Source organism: Cynocephalus volans, chromosome 2 (genome assembly GCF_027409185.1).
Source record: "Cynocephalus volans isolate mCynVol1 chromosome 2, mCynVol1.pri, whole genome shotgun sequence".
NCBI classification, from domain to species: Eukaryota; Metazoa; Chordata; class Mammalia; order Dermoptera; family Cynocephalidae; genus Cynocephalus; species Cynocephalus volans.
In genome coordinates, this window is record NC_084461.1 from 207,504,607 (window position 1) to 207,523,669 (window position 19,063).

Below are 19,063 nucleotides of genomic sequence, written 5' to 3' on the forward strand. Positions count from 1 at the left end.
ATCATGTAATATTGTTCTGAAATATTACTTTTTAAAAATTAGAATGAAGCATTGGAATGAAACATCATATTTATTTTACAAGTTCTGTTCTTTAATACCTGACTGGTTATGTTATATTGAACCTGACCTGTGATTAAGTTTTATTGCTTGATGTTGCAGCATTGCTCATGCAGTAAAAACTTATCTTAAGTAAAACTTATCTAAAGTAAAGCTTATCCTAAATTGGTAACAGCAGAATCTTTGTAATTGAGTTGTATGGTGTGTTTTAACATTTTACCAAGGGAGTGGACCATGGCATGACATTTTGAGCTCAGAAGGAACTGGTTTCCACTGTTTTCATCTTTTTCCTCTTGCATCCTCACCCTACCACCAAGAAGAGTAGAAGTTCTAGACTCAATTATAGGATGTCTTATAACAGGCTGTGAATGGTGTAATGGATGATTAATGACCTGTCTAGTAAGAGTTAGGATTTACTTCTGACATGCATATACTTTTCAGCAGTGGTTAGGGCTATTCATATCAGGTTTGATTTTGTTTGTTTTTCAAGTGTTTGGTTATATTCTCCATGTAGTGTTTTTTGTTTGGTTTTGGTGGCTGTCCAGTACAGGGATCTGAATCCTTGACCTTGTTGTTATATCTGTATAGTTATTGAGTGATATCTTTAAGGCAGTTGCCTTCCCTTGGCTTGTATTTAGGGCCTTTGTATTCTGAGTGAGGCCTGTGGGAGAAGCCTATACACAACTGCCACCTGAGAGTCTGTTGATGAGTTCTAGAAGAGTTATAATCCAAGTGGTGGTGGCTTCATGAGGAGGAGGAGGCCAGGTGTGATTGTGGGTATTGGGAGATATAGGTCCTTGTGTTGTACATTAGGGGGGTGAGATGGGATGTGAGGGGGTGGGCTTGTCCTTTGAGATTGGCTTTGAAGGATGAGGGACATTGGGGTTGGGGGAATAATACATGAACTGGAAGGAGCTGCGTGAATCAGGCAAGAGTGACCAGATGTCGGTGGCTTGTTTAATGTGAAGAAACAGACCGCTGCTCTGAGCTTAGGGTACTTGTAGGGGGAGTCCCAGAGGGTGGCTTTGAAATTGTAGATCAGGTTCTATTGTGGAGGACTGGCTGTCAAGCAGGGGGATTTGGGCTTAATATTTTTTCTGCTTATGGCACAAGACTACTGCCCATATTTTTTCCTGTTGTCTCACTTTGTATATTATTCCTAGTGTTCTGGTGGCTCCCTTCTCTACCAGTGCCTTTCCTTTCTTCCCTGTTTGAGGGTGTGTCATGTGCTAGGCCTAGGGTTGTCGAGTAAAATACAGGATGCTCAATTAAATTTGCCTTTCATATAAATAGCGAGTACTTTTTAGTCTCATGTGGATAAAATACAGTGAAGTGAGTGCTGTGGCAGAAGTGTGCCAGAGAGTTAAGAGAGAGGAGGTGCCGAGTGTCTACAGAGCCAGGGAAGGTGCCACTAAGGAGATGGCGTTGGAGCTGAATCCTGAGGTAAGATGGGAGCGCTTATTTCTCAGGCAAAAAGATGGTAAGAGGTTTTCACTGATAGGGAACAGTAGGAGCAAAAGTGTGGGTATTTGAAAGCACGTTGGCTGTATATGTGCTTGAAATGGGAAATGTCGGGGAGGCAGGTTGGAGCTAGGTTTTGAAGGACTGTTTGGGGAGGTGTTTGGCCTTGGGCAGTGAGGCATTGTGACAGGAGAGTGGCTTGGTGAGATTTGTGCTTTAGAGTGTGGAGAAACTATTGAGGTATGGAGGGATTGAAGGCAGGGAGAACGTTAGGAGGCTGTTGTGGTTGTCCAGCTAGACTTCTTCCCTGACACTGAGTTGGAGTTGACAGGGGTTGTGGGGACAGGGAGGAGGGAATGGTGCAAAGTAAAGAATTTCCTTCATTTGCCAAGAGGCGTCTTCACCATTTATAAATGTCTCTGAAGATATCGTGTACCCACGCCCTCTTTAGTGTCACAGTACAGGTTACCCTTTGTGATAGATAAAGAAAGAAAACCCTTGGAGTTACTGAGCTGTGGTAGAATGGGCATAGCTTTTGTATACAGACCTATTCAGACACCTGCTCTAGCAGTTGCCAGCTGTGGAAGCTTTGGATTCACCTTTTCACAGTGGACCTGATGATAATACCTACCTCCTACGATGGTGGAGGACTGAATGAAAGGATGTGTGTGGAACCCCCAGGACAGCGCAGGCATGTAGTGGGCCCTCTGGGTTTAGTTTCTTTCCCTCTGGCCAGTGAGGTTTCAGAGGGACTGGCGAACAGTGGATCTTGACCATCCATCTTGAATTGTCAGTCTGTGCCAGGCCAGCTGAGGACTACAGAAGGAGGTACAGGTAAGCAGTGAGGCCCTGTGGTTCCTTCTCAGATTTCATTCTGGGAGATTAGAGAGCCCTTTCTTGAGTTGTCTGTCCTTTCCTAGGAAAGGTGAATGGAAGTCTAAGGGTGTGACAGGCCCTGTGCATAGACTTTCCCTTCTCTTTCAACTCTGCCAGCTGCCAGAACTGTGGCTTTCTCAACTCAACAGGCTTTCTGTGCAGACAAGACCCCATTTATGGTATGATACAGAAAAATGAACCCTTCCACCCCAAGTTTAAATGTTTATACCAAAGTTTCTCGGCCTTGGCACTATTGATATTTTAGGCTGTGTAGTTTTTTGTTTGGGGGTGGGGGAGGGGCTGTCCTGTTTATTGTAGGATGTTTAGCAATATCCCTGACTTCAGCTTCTTACACAATTAGTAGTGACCACCAAAAATATCTACAGATAGTGCCATATGTCCCCTAGGGTGCAAAGTTGCCCCCTCCCCTTCATTGAATACCATTGCTTTATACGTGTTAGAGATGAGGAAAAAGAACTCCTTAGCATTTTTAATTAATTTTCTTTTTAACCTTACCAGTGAAGTGCTTGTTGAAAAAGACCTCATTTTTACTAAATTTAATTTGAATTCGAATCTATTTTAACTTGTTTAGTTTAGAAGGATTTCCTTTGTCAAAACAGATTCTCAAATCTAAAATTTTAAGCCTTTTAAAAAGGATATTTTACATTGTTACATTGAGTCATTAGTGAAATACTAAAGAAAATGTTTCATTTTGTGTTTCAGTTCAGAGTTTGTTATAAATGCACAAATATATCAAGTTGATGTTTTCAACTAAAACTGTGGCCAACAGTTAATTTTATGAATATGGTGTCGTGCAAGTTTGTAACTGCCTGCCAAAAGTTTGAGCAGAAAGCTGTGGTTTGAAGGGGTCTTGAATAAATGTTTTCTTTTTGTAAATATTCAGAAACCTTGGCTGAGTAGGGAGTGGCCAGAGGAGACTCAAAATTTCTTGCATTCTGGAAGTTTGAATTTTGGGAAGTTTAACTTGTTTTGGACTCAATCTGGAAAAATTATTTGTGTGCTGTAGCCAGAAATTCTTTTAGGCTGTCCTTTTCCAGCCTTGTCACTTGTCTGGAATGTTAAATATTGTCAGCAGTTCAACGGCCTTTTCAGCAGCTTGCATTCAAAAGAGAAAAGATCTCCAGAAACAGGTTTGAAGAGGTCTAATATAAGTTTTTTTTATTCAATTATTCTTTGAAAAGCAGTAAGAAGGAGAAGATTTATTGGTTCTAAGTTTGAAAAAACCCAGGGAACTTATGTTTCTAGATATTTCCTTGTGTTAAATCTTACAGAGTAATAGAGAGAAATCATAAATTAGTATGAGTGGAATTCTGTATGGCCCAAACAAGTGGAAATAGAGTTGTACTGTTTTATGACCTTCTAAATTGATGTTAATGATAGTTAACTCCTTTTTTCTAGCATCCAATCTGTTAGTTGTGGTTTAGTGGAAAGAGCTCAGACTTTGGGTGAGCTGCTTTCTTTCCTCTCTGATAACAGTTTCTTCCTTCTTTCTAGTTGTGTAAGGCGATGATGAGAATCAAATGTGCTAGTATTTGTGCATTGTGGGCCTTCCACCTTGGCAAGATGGTGGTCTCCAGGCAGCTTGCTCTCCTGTTTAAAAAAACAGTAGCAAACAGTAGCAACATCGAGAAAGTGTCTCAGCCTCCTCATTTCTCTGATTTCTCCCCTTCACAAAGCCAAATTTTTGAAAAGTTCTTTATCCTTCCTCCCCTACTCAACTCTTCACCCCACCCCACTGCAGTCTGACTTGGAATATATCCCTTCACCGGTGCTGTGTGGCCCTGCTCACCATCACCTCCTTAACACTCAGGCATGGCCGATCAGCATGGCTTTTCTCCTGTGGATTCCCCTTCAGTTTCCCTTCACCTTTCTGTAAGGCCATGCTTCCATGCTTCTGTGGCCATGAGGGCATTCAGAGGGGACTGCCCGCCTGGGGTAGGGAGAGGACAGTGGGGTGCGGTTTCTTCTGGAGGCAGAAATGGAGGAGAAGTAGATCTGTATGCCATCTTTCCTCACTGTCATAATTTGCATCACTGATTTCTGGAAGCAGGGAAAACTTCCCTGTTAAATGTATTAAATGTTAGTTGATAATCCCACCCAAATTTTAGGCATAGAATAAAATCTGTCTTGAAAAATAAGGAAATACTGATATATAATACAAACAAACATTTAAAAATTGTGCCTCCTTATTTAGTAAGCACTAGAGTTTTTTGAGCAGTACTGGACTTCTGTCTGTGGATTCAGACCAAGAGAATCACAAACCCGAAGGCATCTTACCCCTGCCTTTCTTTTCTTCCTGTTTCATGCATCTTGAATACACACTTACTTGCACATGTGCAGTTTTTGGACATGACAAGGTTTGGGCTTTCGTGCTGAGTAGTCCTTGACTTTTTCAGTGGAGTCCCACTCCAAGTCTGTCTTCAAAATGTGCATATTAAAAATGTGCATTTTAAATGCACTTTTCTTAATTTGTGTTATAATTCACAATAAGAAAGGTTAAAAAATGTGTATGTTGAAGAATCCAGTTTAAGTTCAGCCTGTTGCATTCTGGTTTACTTAATTAAAACATTTCTTGCTGTTTCTTTTCAAAGTTTTGTTTGTTTTTTGGTAGGACACATGATTTTTCCAGAATGGTTGTTGGTGTCAAAGGACAAACTTACAAAAAATTTAAAGACCTCTGGATGGGCAGTTACTCAGTTAGTTAGAGCATGGTGCCCATACCTGCCAGCTGCCAAAAACAAACAGATAAACAAAAAAAATCTCAATTGGCTTTATTGTGAATCTAGAATCAGGCAACACTTCATTCCATAAAATAGAATGAGTGTTCCAATGAGTTAGGCAAAAGAAGTTGGTTTTATAGGAAGAAAAAGGGCTGAAGAAAGCAGAAACAACAAAAATTAGATTGGTCATTTAAAAGTTATTTTCCTTGTGAGGTGGGGAAAGGGAGACAGAAAAATAACTGATTTTTTTTTTTTTTTTTTTTTTTTTTTAATTTTCTTTTTCTTTTTTTTTTTTTTTTGTCGTTTTTTCGTGACCGGCACACACCGGTCAGTCCTATATAGGATCCGAACCCGCGGCGGGAGCATCGCCACGCTGCCAGCGCAGCACTCTACCAAGTGCGCCACGGGTTCGGCCCAATAACTGATTTTTTAACATCAGGTTATTTCAGTTTACTTTTGTGTAAAGACTAAAACAGAGGGAACTTCATTATCATGCATACTAAAGACTTAAACTGGACTGTTTGGTATATTGGCTATTATTTCTCTCTTTCTCCTGATTTCTTTGAAGGTCAGAGCACAACTCAATTTGAGTTTGGTCACTCCATTTTGATTTTTTTGCTTGTTTTTTTTTTTTTTGTTGTTGTTGGTTTGGTTTTGGCCGCTGGCTGTAAGGGGATCCAAACCCTTGACCTTGGTGTTATTAGTACCATGCTCTAACCAAATGAGCTAACTGGCCAGTCCGTTTTGGTTTTTGTAATCTGGTCTTTTGGGGCCTGGTGCAGGAACTTAGTCCAAAACAATAGCCTTCTATAATTTTTATTTAACAAGTTGAAACTACTTTTAGATTTTTAGTGGGATATTGATAGGAAAAAATCCCATAAAAAGTCATAACTAATAAGCAATTTCCTCTCTAGAAAAAGTTTTGGGAGCTGGCCCTTTAGCTCAGTTAGAGTGCTGTATTGTAACACCAAGGTCAAGGGTTCGGATTTTCTTATTGGCTAGCCGCCAAGAGAAAAAAAGTTTTGATTGCTGGTTCTGAAGATAAAAATCGTGAAATAGATTTTTGAACTTCTGAAAGAAAGATTGTAATCTGCCCTCCTCACTTTATAAACAAGGCTTGCAGAGTTGGGGTGACTTGCTTAAGGCTATGCAGACAGTGCCAGACCTGGGACCACAATCTAGGTCTCTTGATTACCATTCCAGTGGACTCCCTACCATATAGTTTCAGTATTTCCTGATACATAATTTTTAGTGGGAAAAAACCAGAGCTACTGTTGTTTGTTAGCATCTATGCTCCATGGTATATAATTTAATGTAAGGAGTGAGTAAAAACAATCTTTAGTCATTCCTTATAAAGGGTTTCTCTTACAAAGTGTCCTTTTGAGTTGCTGCTTTTATTTTAATAAGGTATTAGTCATACTTGGGGCATGCAGTGTGTTCTTTCATAAATTATGATAGCTCACATTTATCTGGTCTTTACTGTGGGCTGCCACCCAGCTAAACACTTTAGGTTTATCATTTCATTTAATCCTCTCAACACCTTTATAAGGTACATAGTATTACCATCTCCATTTTATGTATGAGGAAACTGAGATTTCAGAGAGGTTAAGTAACTTGTCCAAGGATGTAGATTTGATCATATGTGATTGGGGTGGTCTCCTGGATAGTAGTTTTTAAAATAAGCAGAGTGGTGATAAAAACAAACAAACAAACAAATAAATAAGCAAGCAAGCACAGAGGATTTTAAGATGTCAATTAAATATCAATTAAATGGTTTTAAATAGCAAGATATTTTGTATAATAGAGGGTAAAAAGATTCTGATGTAGGTGAATTGGAGTTTAAAGGAAAAAGTAGTGACAGCAATCAAGATCCTGGTGTAACTACAGAAGGGAGGGATTGGGAACTGCCTGTAGTTGCCAAAACAGGTTCCTGTCCCATGCTGTGCCAGAGCTGAAGGTGCCTCTCAGTAAGGGAATGGCCTCAGAGCTCCCTTGTGGTTTCTAGGACAGTCTGTGTTTACCTTGATTCAGGGTGGATCCTTCTGGATGCAATATGACAGTTAAGATAAATTCATAATGTCCTTTTGGCATTATTTCTGAAACTTGATTGGTGTGTTTTTATGGGTGGGTGGTTGGAGAAGGTGGGGTTTCCCAGTCACTGAAATAAATTGTCATTACTGATCTTGGATTGTCGTACCATTTTTCTGACCTTTGAGACCTGCTGAGATAACTTTTTCTGGCTTGTTGGTTTACACGTTATTTTGTACAAGAATTCTATGAGTTAGGTTTTATCAATTCCCCTTTTTGGGAAAGGAAACAGATTTGCAAAGATATAAAGTGATTAAGTGATTCGCCCACAGTCACATGACTTGTATGGCAAAACTGTAGCTTGAGCCTCAGTCTCCTGACTTTAAGTTCAGGACTCTACTCACTGGAGGGGGGGTTCTTGTGGTACATTGCAGAGCCTTATCATTGTTTTGTTCTATGTAACGTTGTTATCGATTATGTGAATTATAAGGCTTTTGGAGTCAGAAGGTAACTTAGAGATTCCATAGAATCCAACTTCCTTTTTATTGTACATGAGAATACTGAGTGGTCAAGTGACTTAAATTGAAGATAGCACTAGGTAAGAGGGAGACTAATGGGTTTCAAGTCAAAAGTCAGAATTTAAAAGTATCCGAAAGGCTGGAACCTTGAGCTCAATCTGACAAATAAAATTTTAACAGATACAGGTATAAATTTTTTCAGAATAAAAACTACACAGCTATTAATAAGAGAAAAGTGAGGTGTTTATGTATAATTTTTTTCAACATTTCTATGTGTTTGAAAAATTTTATGTTAGGGGAAAAAAGAGAAAAAGCAAGTTAGCAGCAGTTTGTGTGAAAAAGACTAAAAAAAAAAAAAAAAATACCAGTATTAGGTAACCATGAACTTGTATGAGCCTCTGGTAGCTCCTAGAAAAACAGGGTTTTTTTGTTTTTGTTTTTTTCTTAGATTAAGAGCAACTAAGCGTCTAGATTGAGGGAAGTAATAGTCGTGCTAAACTCTGTGCTTGTCAGTCCAGATCTTTCTTATATCTGTGCTGCATTCTGAGGTACCTGTGCACTATGATGCCAGTGGACACAGATGGTGCAGGAATTTGGAGGAGTGGCTAGGGAGTTCGTGGTACTGACCTGGGAGAAGGGCCGATTTAGGTAGGCACCACTGTGTTCCTCAGATGCTGGGAGAGCTGTGGAGTGAGAGTGTTACTTCTATTTTGAGTGTAGAGCTTAGGTGAAGGCAGAGAAGTTACACATAAGGAGATGCCCATTGAGTTTTCCTTATACTCGACCCTGCCATTCTGTGCCCTTCAGTTCAGTACTCCATACCAGTCCCGGGTTAATCTTTAGGAGCTGCAAATCTGATTATAGGACTGCACTGCCTTTACTTACCGTCCTGTATCAGATGAAGTCCAGGGCTTGACTGGCCCTTTAAGCCCTTGCCCACCAGTCTTTGTTTTGACATTTCTGTATTCTAGCCCTATTCAAGTCCTTAGAGTTCTTCAGTTGAGCCCAATGCTTGCCTCACACCTATGAGGCGTACCTTTCGCTGTTCTCAAAAGGCACAATTGAGAACTAGATCTTTCTGCTTTCATTACACATTGTACATATATTTTTTACCTTTTTTTTTTTTTTTAAATAGAATTATAATGACAGGGACTTGTTCACTGTTTATTTACATATCCTGTTTATTCCGGTAGAGTGTGAGCTCCTTGAAAGTAGATATTTTTGTTCTAGTCATATTTATATGCCCATGTGTTTATTTATGCCTTTCCTAACTAGGTTCCCAGAGAATTGGTGTTCAGCTGGCCTTGACACAAAATAAGTGTTCATTAAATGTTCAGTAAATAATGACTTGCTTCAAAACTTTTTAGTAGTCTGGGTCCTTCAACAGTATGTACTTGTAACTAGAAGATTGTTTTGCCAATGATATTGCATGTGGGATTTCCTATAAATGGCCTCCAAGATATTTTCCATTTTTAAGAAGTCTGTGGGTTGATTTTTAAATGGTATTTTATCTCCAATATGTTGAAGTAAGAGATGGCCTCTTATTTGTTTTCCTCAGTAGCTTTTAATTATATGATCTCCTTGTAGATTTACAGGAAACTCTGGAGCTTCCTGTGTGGCTGTGGCTGTGGCTTTGGCTGTGTAATTAGCTTTAGTTAGGGCTCCTGGAGTTGTAAATCTTCTCCTGAGGAGCTGGGAAGCACTGGGACATCCTGATGAGAGTTCGGCCACCCAGACTGCAACCTTCTGAAATGCAGTGTTTATTTCTACAATGAGAGCAATTTGTGTTCTACCCATGTCTAACAAGTAATTATGTAAATAAAAAAGTAACAGGTATCTATAAATTAATATGATTATAGCTAAGAATTTTATTTTTACAGCTCTAACTTATTGATCTAGACCTGGCAATAAATTTTCAGTTCTAAAAAAAAGATAGATTTTATATTAAATAAGATGGTAATTAGTACCTTCAAAATGAAAAATTTTGATTAAGAATACCAGCACTGACCCATAAGACAAGTAGATAAGTCTAGAAGGGGCAGATTCAGCTGTATAGTTTTAGTATTGTTACAGTTTCTTTATATTTTGTGAAATATTCATTGAGACCAAAATTGCATATTCCTAAGGAAGCTCTTATGCATAGGTACATTGGAGGTCATATGGAGTGGCAGAAGGAATGTGGGATTTGGATTCAGATTATTGCCAGTTAAGAGTGGTTGACCCAGGGAGTGTTACTTACACTGTCTGACCCTTGGTACCTTCAGCTATAAATACTCACACGGGCTCTTGTGAGGATTCAGTGAACTGTACTAGGTGCTGCACAGGACATGATGCCGGCCTCCTGAAAGAAGCTTAAAGCCTTCAGTGCCTTTCTCTCTTATTTTGGGAGCAGTGTATCTATTTTGATGTTTTTAAGAAATACTCTTTGAGAAACACATGTAAGATACTTCATGGATTATTGTGGCTGGAGACTTTTCTTAGCACATAGAGGCAGAATCCACAGTGTTTTTGTGAGGAGACCTACTTTTTATTCTCCCCAAACCTTGACCTCACTGGAGTGGAGGTAGTGATAGGTGCTGTGATGACACTGTTGAGCAGGGTTGGAGAAGGGATAATAGTAATTTCCACTACACCCCTTTTTCAACACTCGAAATACTGTGAGCCATGCTTGTTCTTTCCCTCCACTCTGTAATCTCTAGGCTCCCAGGAGGCGCTAGGGAGGAGTGAAGTGTTGGCCAGTGATTCTTCCTTCTTGACCAGGTGGGGGTCCCATTATCTACTGGTAAACTATAATCTGTTTTTGATGATCCTTGCTCTTAATAGGGGTCATTTTGGATATTTATAGAAGCATTTTTGGTTGTCTCATTGGTTCGTGGGTGCTATTGGCATTTAATAAGCAGGGACCATAGAATTCTAGACTCTGACAATTCTGCAAAATGGAAGTTTTCCTGTGATCTGCACAGCTTTAAGATAGCTTGCTGAATAATTAATGTAGTTGGAAAAACCTTATGACTGAGCCTAGAATCTTATTCAATTTTACATAAACAAAGCATTAAAAAGAAAAAAAACATAAAGAAGATATAACAACCACTACTACTTGAAGTTGATACGACAAGCAAACAGAAAGGACATTATTGGGGGGGAGGAGGGGAGGGAGAAGGGAGGGAGGTTTTGGTGATGGGGAGCAATAATCAGCCACAATGTATATCGACAAAATAAAATTAAAAAATAAATAAATAAAAAAAAATAATAAAAAAAATAAATAAAAAATAAAAAATAAAAAAAAACATATATTTTGGTATAAATGGAATTTTCAGGGAATGGAATTACTATAGATCTTGAGAGGAAATTATTTTGTGTTGTTCTTAGTTTTACCAATTGTGTTAATAAGAGTTCTCCTGAGGAACAGAACCAATAGGATATATATGTATACATAAGTACATACATACATATATTTGTGTATATGTGTGTGTGTGTGTGTGTGTATATATATATACACACACACACACACACATATGAGGGGTCTTCAAAAAGTTCATGGAAAGAATCAGTATCTTTCAATGTCATTTTTCCATGAACTTCCTTTTTTTTTTTTTTTTTTTTGCCTCTGGCCAGTAGGGGGACACAACCCTTGACCTTGGTGTTATAACACCATGTTCTAACCAACTGAGCTAACTGACCACCCCTCCACAAACTTTTTGAAGTACCCTGTATATATCCCGTCAGTTCTATTTTTCTGGAGAAAATATAAGTATATATATAGAAAGAGATTTCGTGATAAGGAATTGGCTCACGTGGTTATGGAGGCTGAGAAGTGCCAAGATCTGCTGTTGGCAAACTAGAGACCCACGTAGTTCGTCTGAGTCCAAAGGCTTGAGAATTAGGAGAACTGATGGTATAAGTTTCTGTCTGAAAGCCAGCAGGCTGGAGATCAAGAAAAATCAACCTTTCTATCCAAAGGCAAGAAAAGACTCAATTCTTAGCTCAGCTGTCAGGCAGGATTAGTTCCCTCTTAGCCTTTTTTTTCTATTCATCTCTTCTGTTGACTGAATGAGGCCCACCCATGATAGGGAGGTTAATCTGCTTTACTCAGTCTGGTAGCTGGCCGGTTAGTTCCATGAGTTTGTGGTCTGACATGGGTGATGCTGATAATACCTAAGTCATGGGTTCAGATCCCTGTACTGGCCAGCTGCCAGAAAAATAAAAAAATAAAAAATAAAATGTTAATTTCATTCAGAAACACCATCACAGACATACCCGGGTAATGTCTAACCAAATGTCTGGGCACTCATTGGCCCAGTCAGATTAACACATAAAGTTAACCATGATGGGACTGGCCGGTCAGCTCAGTTGGTTAGCGTGTGGTGCTGATAACACCAAGGTCCAGGGTTTGATCCCTGTACTGGCTGGCTGCCTCCCAACCCGGCAAAAAAAATTAACCATCTTAGTAAGAGTGGTTCACCTTTTAAGAAAATCACATTATTCATAACATTCAACCCAGGTAGTATGGTATCTGAGTTGCTGAAACCATATGCCCAAATGAAGACTGTGGTTGTCAGATTAACTGTGATTAAACTTAGAGATGTGGGTTTCTGACTATTTTATTCCTAGCATAATTCTGCCTGAAAATTTATATATTGAAATTCATATTTCTTTCATCATAAATTATTTTTATTTTTATATTATAGTTGCCATGTTATGTAGATATTTTTGGAAAATATGTATTTAACGAATAGATTTTTTCTGAATTTCGTTTCAGGATGGTAAAAGTATATAGTTTTTAAAGAAAGGGAGTTTGTGGTCTGACGTGGGTGAGAACCACTGGTCTAAGATCTCAAGCTGCCAGCTTCCTGCACCAGTTTTCATCTCAGAATCTTTAAAGCTTTGTTCTTGCTTGTCTCCTCTAGGATCTTTGCAGAACCATAGTCCTCCTTATCAGATATTTTTCCATATTGGGATCTGTTTTCCAGAAGTCGTTGTTTGATGTTTTTTATTAGGTTGTTTTTTTAAAATTATGGCTTTATTGCGATGTAATTCATATGCTATATAATTCACCCGTTTAAAATGTAAAATTTAGTCGTTTTTAATATATTTACAGGGTTGTGCAACTATCGCTACAATCTAATTTAAAAGTTTACATCACCCCAAAAAGAAACCCCTTGCCCATTAGCATCAGTCTTTATCTCCCTTACCCTTAACCTCTGGCAATCACTAATCTTTCTGTCTCTATGGATATGTCTATTCTAAGTAATTTATACACATGGAATCATATAACGTATGGATCTTTGTGTCTGGGTTCTTTTATTTAGTATAATGTTTCACTATTTTTAATTGGTTTTGCATTACTTTTAGTGGCTGTATAATATTACATTGGATGGATATACCACGTTTTGTTTATTCATTCATTAGTTGATGGACATTTGGAATTGAAACAAAGTTATTTGGTATGTAGAAAGCATGTAAACTGAGAACTATTAAGGTGTACCTAATAAGTAACAAATATATGCTAATAAGTAAAATAATTTAAATGCTAACAGAATTCTGTTGTAGTTTAATTTGGAGAATTTGGGTTTTTTTGGGACTGTTTCTATTTTGGGGCTATTATGAATAATACTTCTTTGATAATTTGTGTGTAAATTTTTTCTGTGGAAAAAACTTTTGTTTCTTTTGGGTATGTATCCAGGAGTGGAATTGCTGGATCATATAACTCTGTGTGTAACTGAGGAGCTGCCATACTGTTTTCCAAAGCATCGGTACCATTTCACATTCCCACCAGCAGCCCAGTTACTCCACAGCCTCTCCAACGTTTGTTACTGTTCATCGTTTTTTTTTTTTTTTTTTTTTTTGTCTTTTTCGTGACCGGCACTCAGTCAGTGAGTGCACTGGCCATTCCTATATAGGATCCGAACCCGTGGCGGGAGCGTCGCGGCACTCCCAGCACCGCACTCTCCCGAGTGCGCCACGGGCTCGGCCCCTGTTTATCTTTTTGACTGTAGCCATTCTGTAATCCAAGTAGATTAGTGTGAAGTGGTAGTTAATTAGGTTTTAATTCTGGTACAGTGCAGCAGGAAAAGAAAAATCTGTTGTGTTGTCCAGTAACCACATGCAGTTTTAAATTTAAATTAAATAAAATTTAATACTCAGTTTCTCAGTCACACTAGTCCACCTTTTAAGTACTTAATAACCTCAAGTGGCTACTGTATTAGCATAGACAGATGCATGGAACATTTTCGTCATTGTAAGTTCTGTTAGATTGTGCTGGTCTAGAAAATGTTAGTTTGACAGCGGCTGGAAGAATAGGCAGAGAATGGTGGAGGGTCTGAGTGGTGTAGTAGAAAGGAGTGCAGGCATGGAATTTGGAGGAGAGAAGAAAGAAACTTTGGGGAACCATTTACAAGATATAAGACTAGAGAAGAGAAGCAAAAAAGTGAGAAGTTAAAGGAAAGTTTCTTAGAACTTGATTTAATTTTTCTACAGTATCTTGAGTTAATGAATGGATCCAATATAATATCCTCATTTTATAGGAGAGAAAAGCATAAATTGCTGGTTGGCAAGGATAAATATAACTGTATATTTACCAGTTATGGGAAGGTACTTGAATCTATCTTGGTCATTCTTAGTATCTTCTGGGAAGATACAGGAAATAGATGGTAGAGGTGAACTAAACGGAGTTGTTACTCTAGGAAGATTACTCAAATGGAATAGGAAAATAGAAAGCAGAAGGTTTAAGAGTGGATAGGTAATTTAATCATGACAGTATACAGCATTTTCTATAAGGAATAACCAGGAAGTTGGGGGAAGGGTAGAGAAGAGTCTCTGAGTCTTGTGCTGTGTTTTGGTTGTTAGTCACGGTGTTCTTTTTGCTCCAAGGCACCCTCATGTTGAGCATGGAGCAGAGCCCCCTTCTCCCATATGCCCGTCTCACCATTCCCGCCACCATACCAGTTGGTATGGTTTGTGTTGTCAAGGCAAGATAAATCTGGAATGTTTGAGCACAGTCTAAGTTAAATATTCAGTAGGGCTGTTGGAATGAACCTTTTCTTCCCCTAAAGGTTATTCTATTTTATTAGTCTGTAGAAGTCTTCATAAAATAGACCATCCTCCTCTTGTTCTCAGTATGATTTCTCAGTCATTGTATGTAAACCTCCTTACATGCAAAGTAGGCTTTTATTCCCCCCCTCTCTGCCCTAGGCTTTCATTTTTGTTAATTGTATTACTCTACCCAAAATGATCCATGGTGTGTTCCAAACACGATATATATATGTACATTATTTTTGTTTTGTTTGTTTTTTGGCATAGCCGGTAACAAGGATCAAAACCTGGACCTGGGTGTTGTCAAAATCACGCTGTAATCAACTGAACTGACTGGCCACCCCTTATACATGATATTATTGTAGAGACTGCCTTTCTTGCTTAGTTAACAAATGTATATTTAAGAGCTTATCTAGTTTTAGCTTTGTGTGCTGCCAATGTTATTTCAAGTCCTCTTAGCTCTGAAATCAAGTATAAGGGTGCTTCAAAAAGTTTGTGGAAAAATAGAATTAAAAGATAGTAAGAATCTTTCCATGAGCTTTTTGAAGACCCCTCATATGTACCACTTAGTTGGAAGAATTGTTGTGTTCTTTTTGTTTGTTTTTGGGTTTTTTTGGCAGCTGGCCAGTAAAGGGGTCCGTGATCTTGGTGTTACACGGCTATGCTCTAACCAACTCATAACTGGACAGCCCTGTTGTATTCTTTACAGGTATACAGAATGGCCTTATTTTCTTAACCAAAAATTGGGACTGATATTTTGATTAAGAACTTCTATGCTGTCTCCTGATAAAAGGGATATACTGGGAAGTATCTTTAGATCTTGAATGATGGGATTTCTGGGATATTCTGCTGGCTGATGTGGGGATATCACAACAAATATTTGAAATTAGGATTCTACTGGATATTTTGAAAAGTAAGATCTCCCTTAGATACCTGCAGAATGGCTAATTCCCAAATTCCAGAATGATTATTGCTTTATGAAATGTGGAAGATAATGAACACTGTAATATTTAGTCAGTTCTGTTAGAGATATAGGATATTCTTTTTACTGAATGAACTAGAATGCACAAAATAATTCAAATTAGTCATATTCAAAGAGGAAACCTTGAAAATAGGTTATATTCTGATGAGCAAGGCTAAGAATTTTTCAACTTTTATTTTTTTTTTATTACCATCTAGTTTTCAAACATCTTTATCACATGGTAAAATTCTTCAAAAATAAATTTCTTGAGCTTTCTTCCAGTTTTGTTCTCAGTGTATTGCCATTTCTTTCCACAGATTTGCTTGTAAATGCATCACGACAAGGCAGCCCAGAATGAAGAAAGCAAGCAGGAGTGTTGGCTCAGTGCCTAAAGTGTCTGGGATAAGTAAAACACAAACGGTAGAAAAAATTAAACCTGAAAACAGCTCTTCAGCAACTACAGGAGGCAAACTTGTAAAACTTGGAACAGCAGCATCATTGTCAAAGGTATTAACGTGGTGATGTTTCAATATGCGATGGATTTTAGGAGGAGTGAATTTTAATATGGTGTTTTATTTACTAAATGAGCATTATTTAGGGTTCACCCTCTACTGGTGTTTGGAACATATAGCTTTGGAGAGAGCTTATAGTGGGGTGAACTTAATTGGTGTTTTTGGTCTGTGTTTAGAATGAAACCAAGTAATAGACTAACTTGTAGAACAAATAATTGAGCACCTGCATGGTGGGCACTGTGCTCATGTGAGCGGGAGGTAGAGTTTTTCTTCAAAGAGCTTGTGAAGTAAAAGATAGAGGTGAGGCACAAAAATGGATAACTGAATGATATGTGCAAAATGTCAGGTGCCCTGGGAGAGTAGTAAAGCAGTGTGAACAGTTTCAGTAGGAAAATACTGTTTTCCTAGCCTGAGAAGGTTTTTATGAAAAGAGCATGTGAGCCAAGTCTTAGAAGATGACCGACGGTAGTATTCCTGAACCCTTAGATGTTTATATTCCCACTTCACCCCTTTACACACCACACATTGCTGTTCTTTTTCTGACAGCTAATCCGCTATTAATCCTAGTTAAATTTGGGTGATATTAATTTAGTAAGCACATAATTAGTTTTCTTTACATTCCTTTAGGGGTTGACTTAGTTCTTATTAGTATAGGCTAGTAATTAGACCATGAGCTTTGGGAGCAGAGAGACCTGGGATCAGTACCTGCTTCATAGGGCTGTGGTCATGGTTAAATGAGGGAAGATATGAAAGTGGTTAGCACAGGGCTTGGCACATAGCACATAGTGCTTAGTAAATGACAGGTTGTAGTATTTTTATTGGTTAGCTCTGGAAACTTTTCTCTATCTCAGGATTGATTCCTGACCGTTAACAGTTTCCCCATGGGGTGTTCTTAGTGTCTTTGTTGGTTTGGACCATCCAAGGGACAAGATTGCTTTCTGCCATTTTTCTGCTGATCAAATCCTAGATGTCATTGCACAGAGATCCACACAGTTGTGTGTATTTTTCCAGCCTTTCTCAGTTAAGAATTCGTTTGTTTGTTTTTTGCTTGTTTGTTTTAGAGTTGTGGTATTTTGGGTAGAAACTTTGACTCTGTGCAGAAAACATGGAGGCGGTTTCTGCTATTTCAATAGAGAGAAACAAAGCCTTTTTTCCCGGCAGGGCTTTGATAGATCATGGCTTAATTATTTTGAGAAGCATCTCAGAGGAACAGCTGATGAGGGACTTCCTTGCATATGTTGAAAGATCTAGCAGGAATGCTGGTTTTTCTATTCCAAGGTTGTCAAAACTGAACCCAGACTTATTCCGTGGGCTTGGAGACGCCCCCAGACTTTCTCCTTGGTACAGCCCTGCTGAGTTGCTAAGCGTCATCCTGTGGACTGGAGGATGGTATCAGAAATAGACCTTTGCCCTACTTACGTTAGTCTGAATCAACACCTAGAATTATTTTCCTGGTGGCAGTGTTGCCACTGTGTCATGTAAGACAGATGGCATTTCCTGACCTAACTGGTTACTCAGTTTGTGGGGCTGTCTTCAGAGTAGAATTCCTGTGTGACTGTGTGAATGGAAGAACTGGTTGAAATGTTTTCATTGGATGTGCACTACTGCCTTCCTCTGTTGCCTCCTTGTCAGTGGCTGGCAGTGTCTTTGAAAGTTTACAGTGGAGTGTGCACTGAGCAGGATTGTTGTATCTTCTGAGGACTGGATCCAGAGTTGCTGGTAGTTTGATTTTTTTATTTTATTTTAGGTAGTTTTATCTTGAACAGTGAGTACTTTTCCATTGTAAAGCAAAGTTGTATAACTGTTTTTGCCAGCACATGCCAGTTGTCCATAGCTTTGGCTCTGCTGTGTTGGCCAGTTTGTTTAAGTAGTTGTGTGTGTGTGTGTCAGGTAAGAGGTAAAACTGTTTGGGAGCACTTTGCCTGGACTGAAGCAATTGCTTTCACTTAAGAAAAGAGAAGAAAAAAGTTATTGAGTAGAAACTAGAGACAGAAGGAAAGAAGAATATAGTGAAAATGCACGGAAAAATTGGAAACATTAAGGGGCTTTGAGACCCCACAAACTTAAGTGTTATCTTATTTTTGTAAGTTTTCATGTTTCAGTGTGTTTCTCTGGCACATAGGTACCTCCCACAACTTGAATTCCTGTAACTATGATGGAGCATTGATGATTAACCAAATGAATAAAGTGTTTAGCTTTTAATGATTTAAACATCATGTGTACATACCCATTCATGTATAGATACTCACATGCATGTATAGGTCACTGCGCAATATGCTCATTACACTTGTTATAGTAGCTGGGTATGGGGATATGCATTTCTCCCCTCTTTCATTTCAAATATTGTTTGAAGCTAGACACAGTTGAGAGTTAGGGGAAAGGACTCTTGATCCAGAGCACCATACAGCAGATTAGAGCTTTTGTAAATATAAAATGAAGCACTAATGCTGTTCACAGTGAGTTTGGGAGAAATTATTTCCACTCTTTTCAGGAACTGTGACATCTGGTTTGGGGCCTTTGTATAGCTAATTCTCCTTTGTCACAAACAGTGGAGAGGATTGTTTTCAATGTAGAGATGGTCTCCTTGGCTCTCTCACTTTTAGGGTTTACGTACTGCTCATGTATTCATGGCTAGTGCTTGCAGAAGTAGTATACTTTTTCGTTATACTGAAAATACTTTTTTTCTAGAAATGGGTAGATGGGAGTTAGTACACTTAGAATCTAAATAATTGTAACTCTTGATGATTTGTGATCATACTCTTGCAGTATAAAAGTCAACAGTATGAGCAATCTGTCTCTGAAAATTGGAAGGTAAAATTTGAAAACTAATCTTAAAATTTGAGATAAAGATGCAGACTGTGAAACTTGAACTTGACC

The 19,063-nt window shown here is 38.6% G+C and overlaps 1 protein-coding gene across 7 annotated transcripts in view; it reads left to right on the plus strand.

Moving 5' to 3' along the window:
- SPECC1L (sperm antigen with calponin homology and coiled-coil domains 1 like) overlaps positions 1–19,063 on the plus strand; it is a 138,896-nt gene that overhangs the window by 14,429 nt on the left and 105,404 nt on the right. For 3 of the 7 annotated variants that reach the window (XM_063085326.1, XM_063085321.1, XM_063085320.1), the window contains exon 2: positions 15,992–16,181. The exons of 3 other annotated variants lie outside the window; for them this stretch is intronic. In XM_063085326.1, coding sequence (XP_062941396.1) covers positions 16,029–16,181 — 153 coding nt within the window. In that variant the 5' untranslated portion in view covers positions 15,992–16,028. Of the gene's footprint in view, positions 1–2,331; positions 2,353–15,991; positions 16,182–19,063 lie in introns of those variants that run through there. One more of the 7 variants, XM_063085322.1, reaches the window with a different exon arrangement.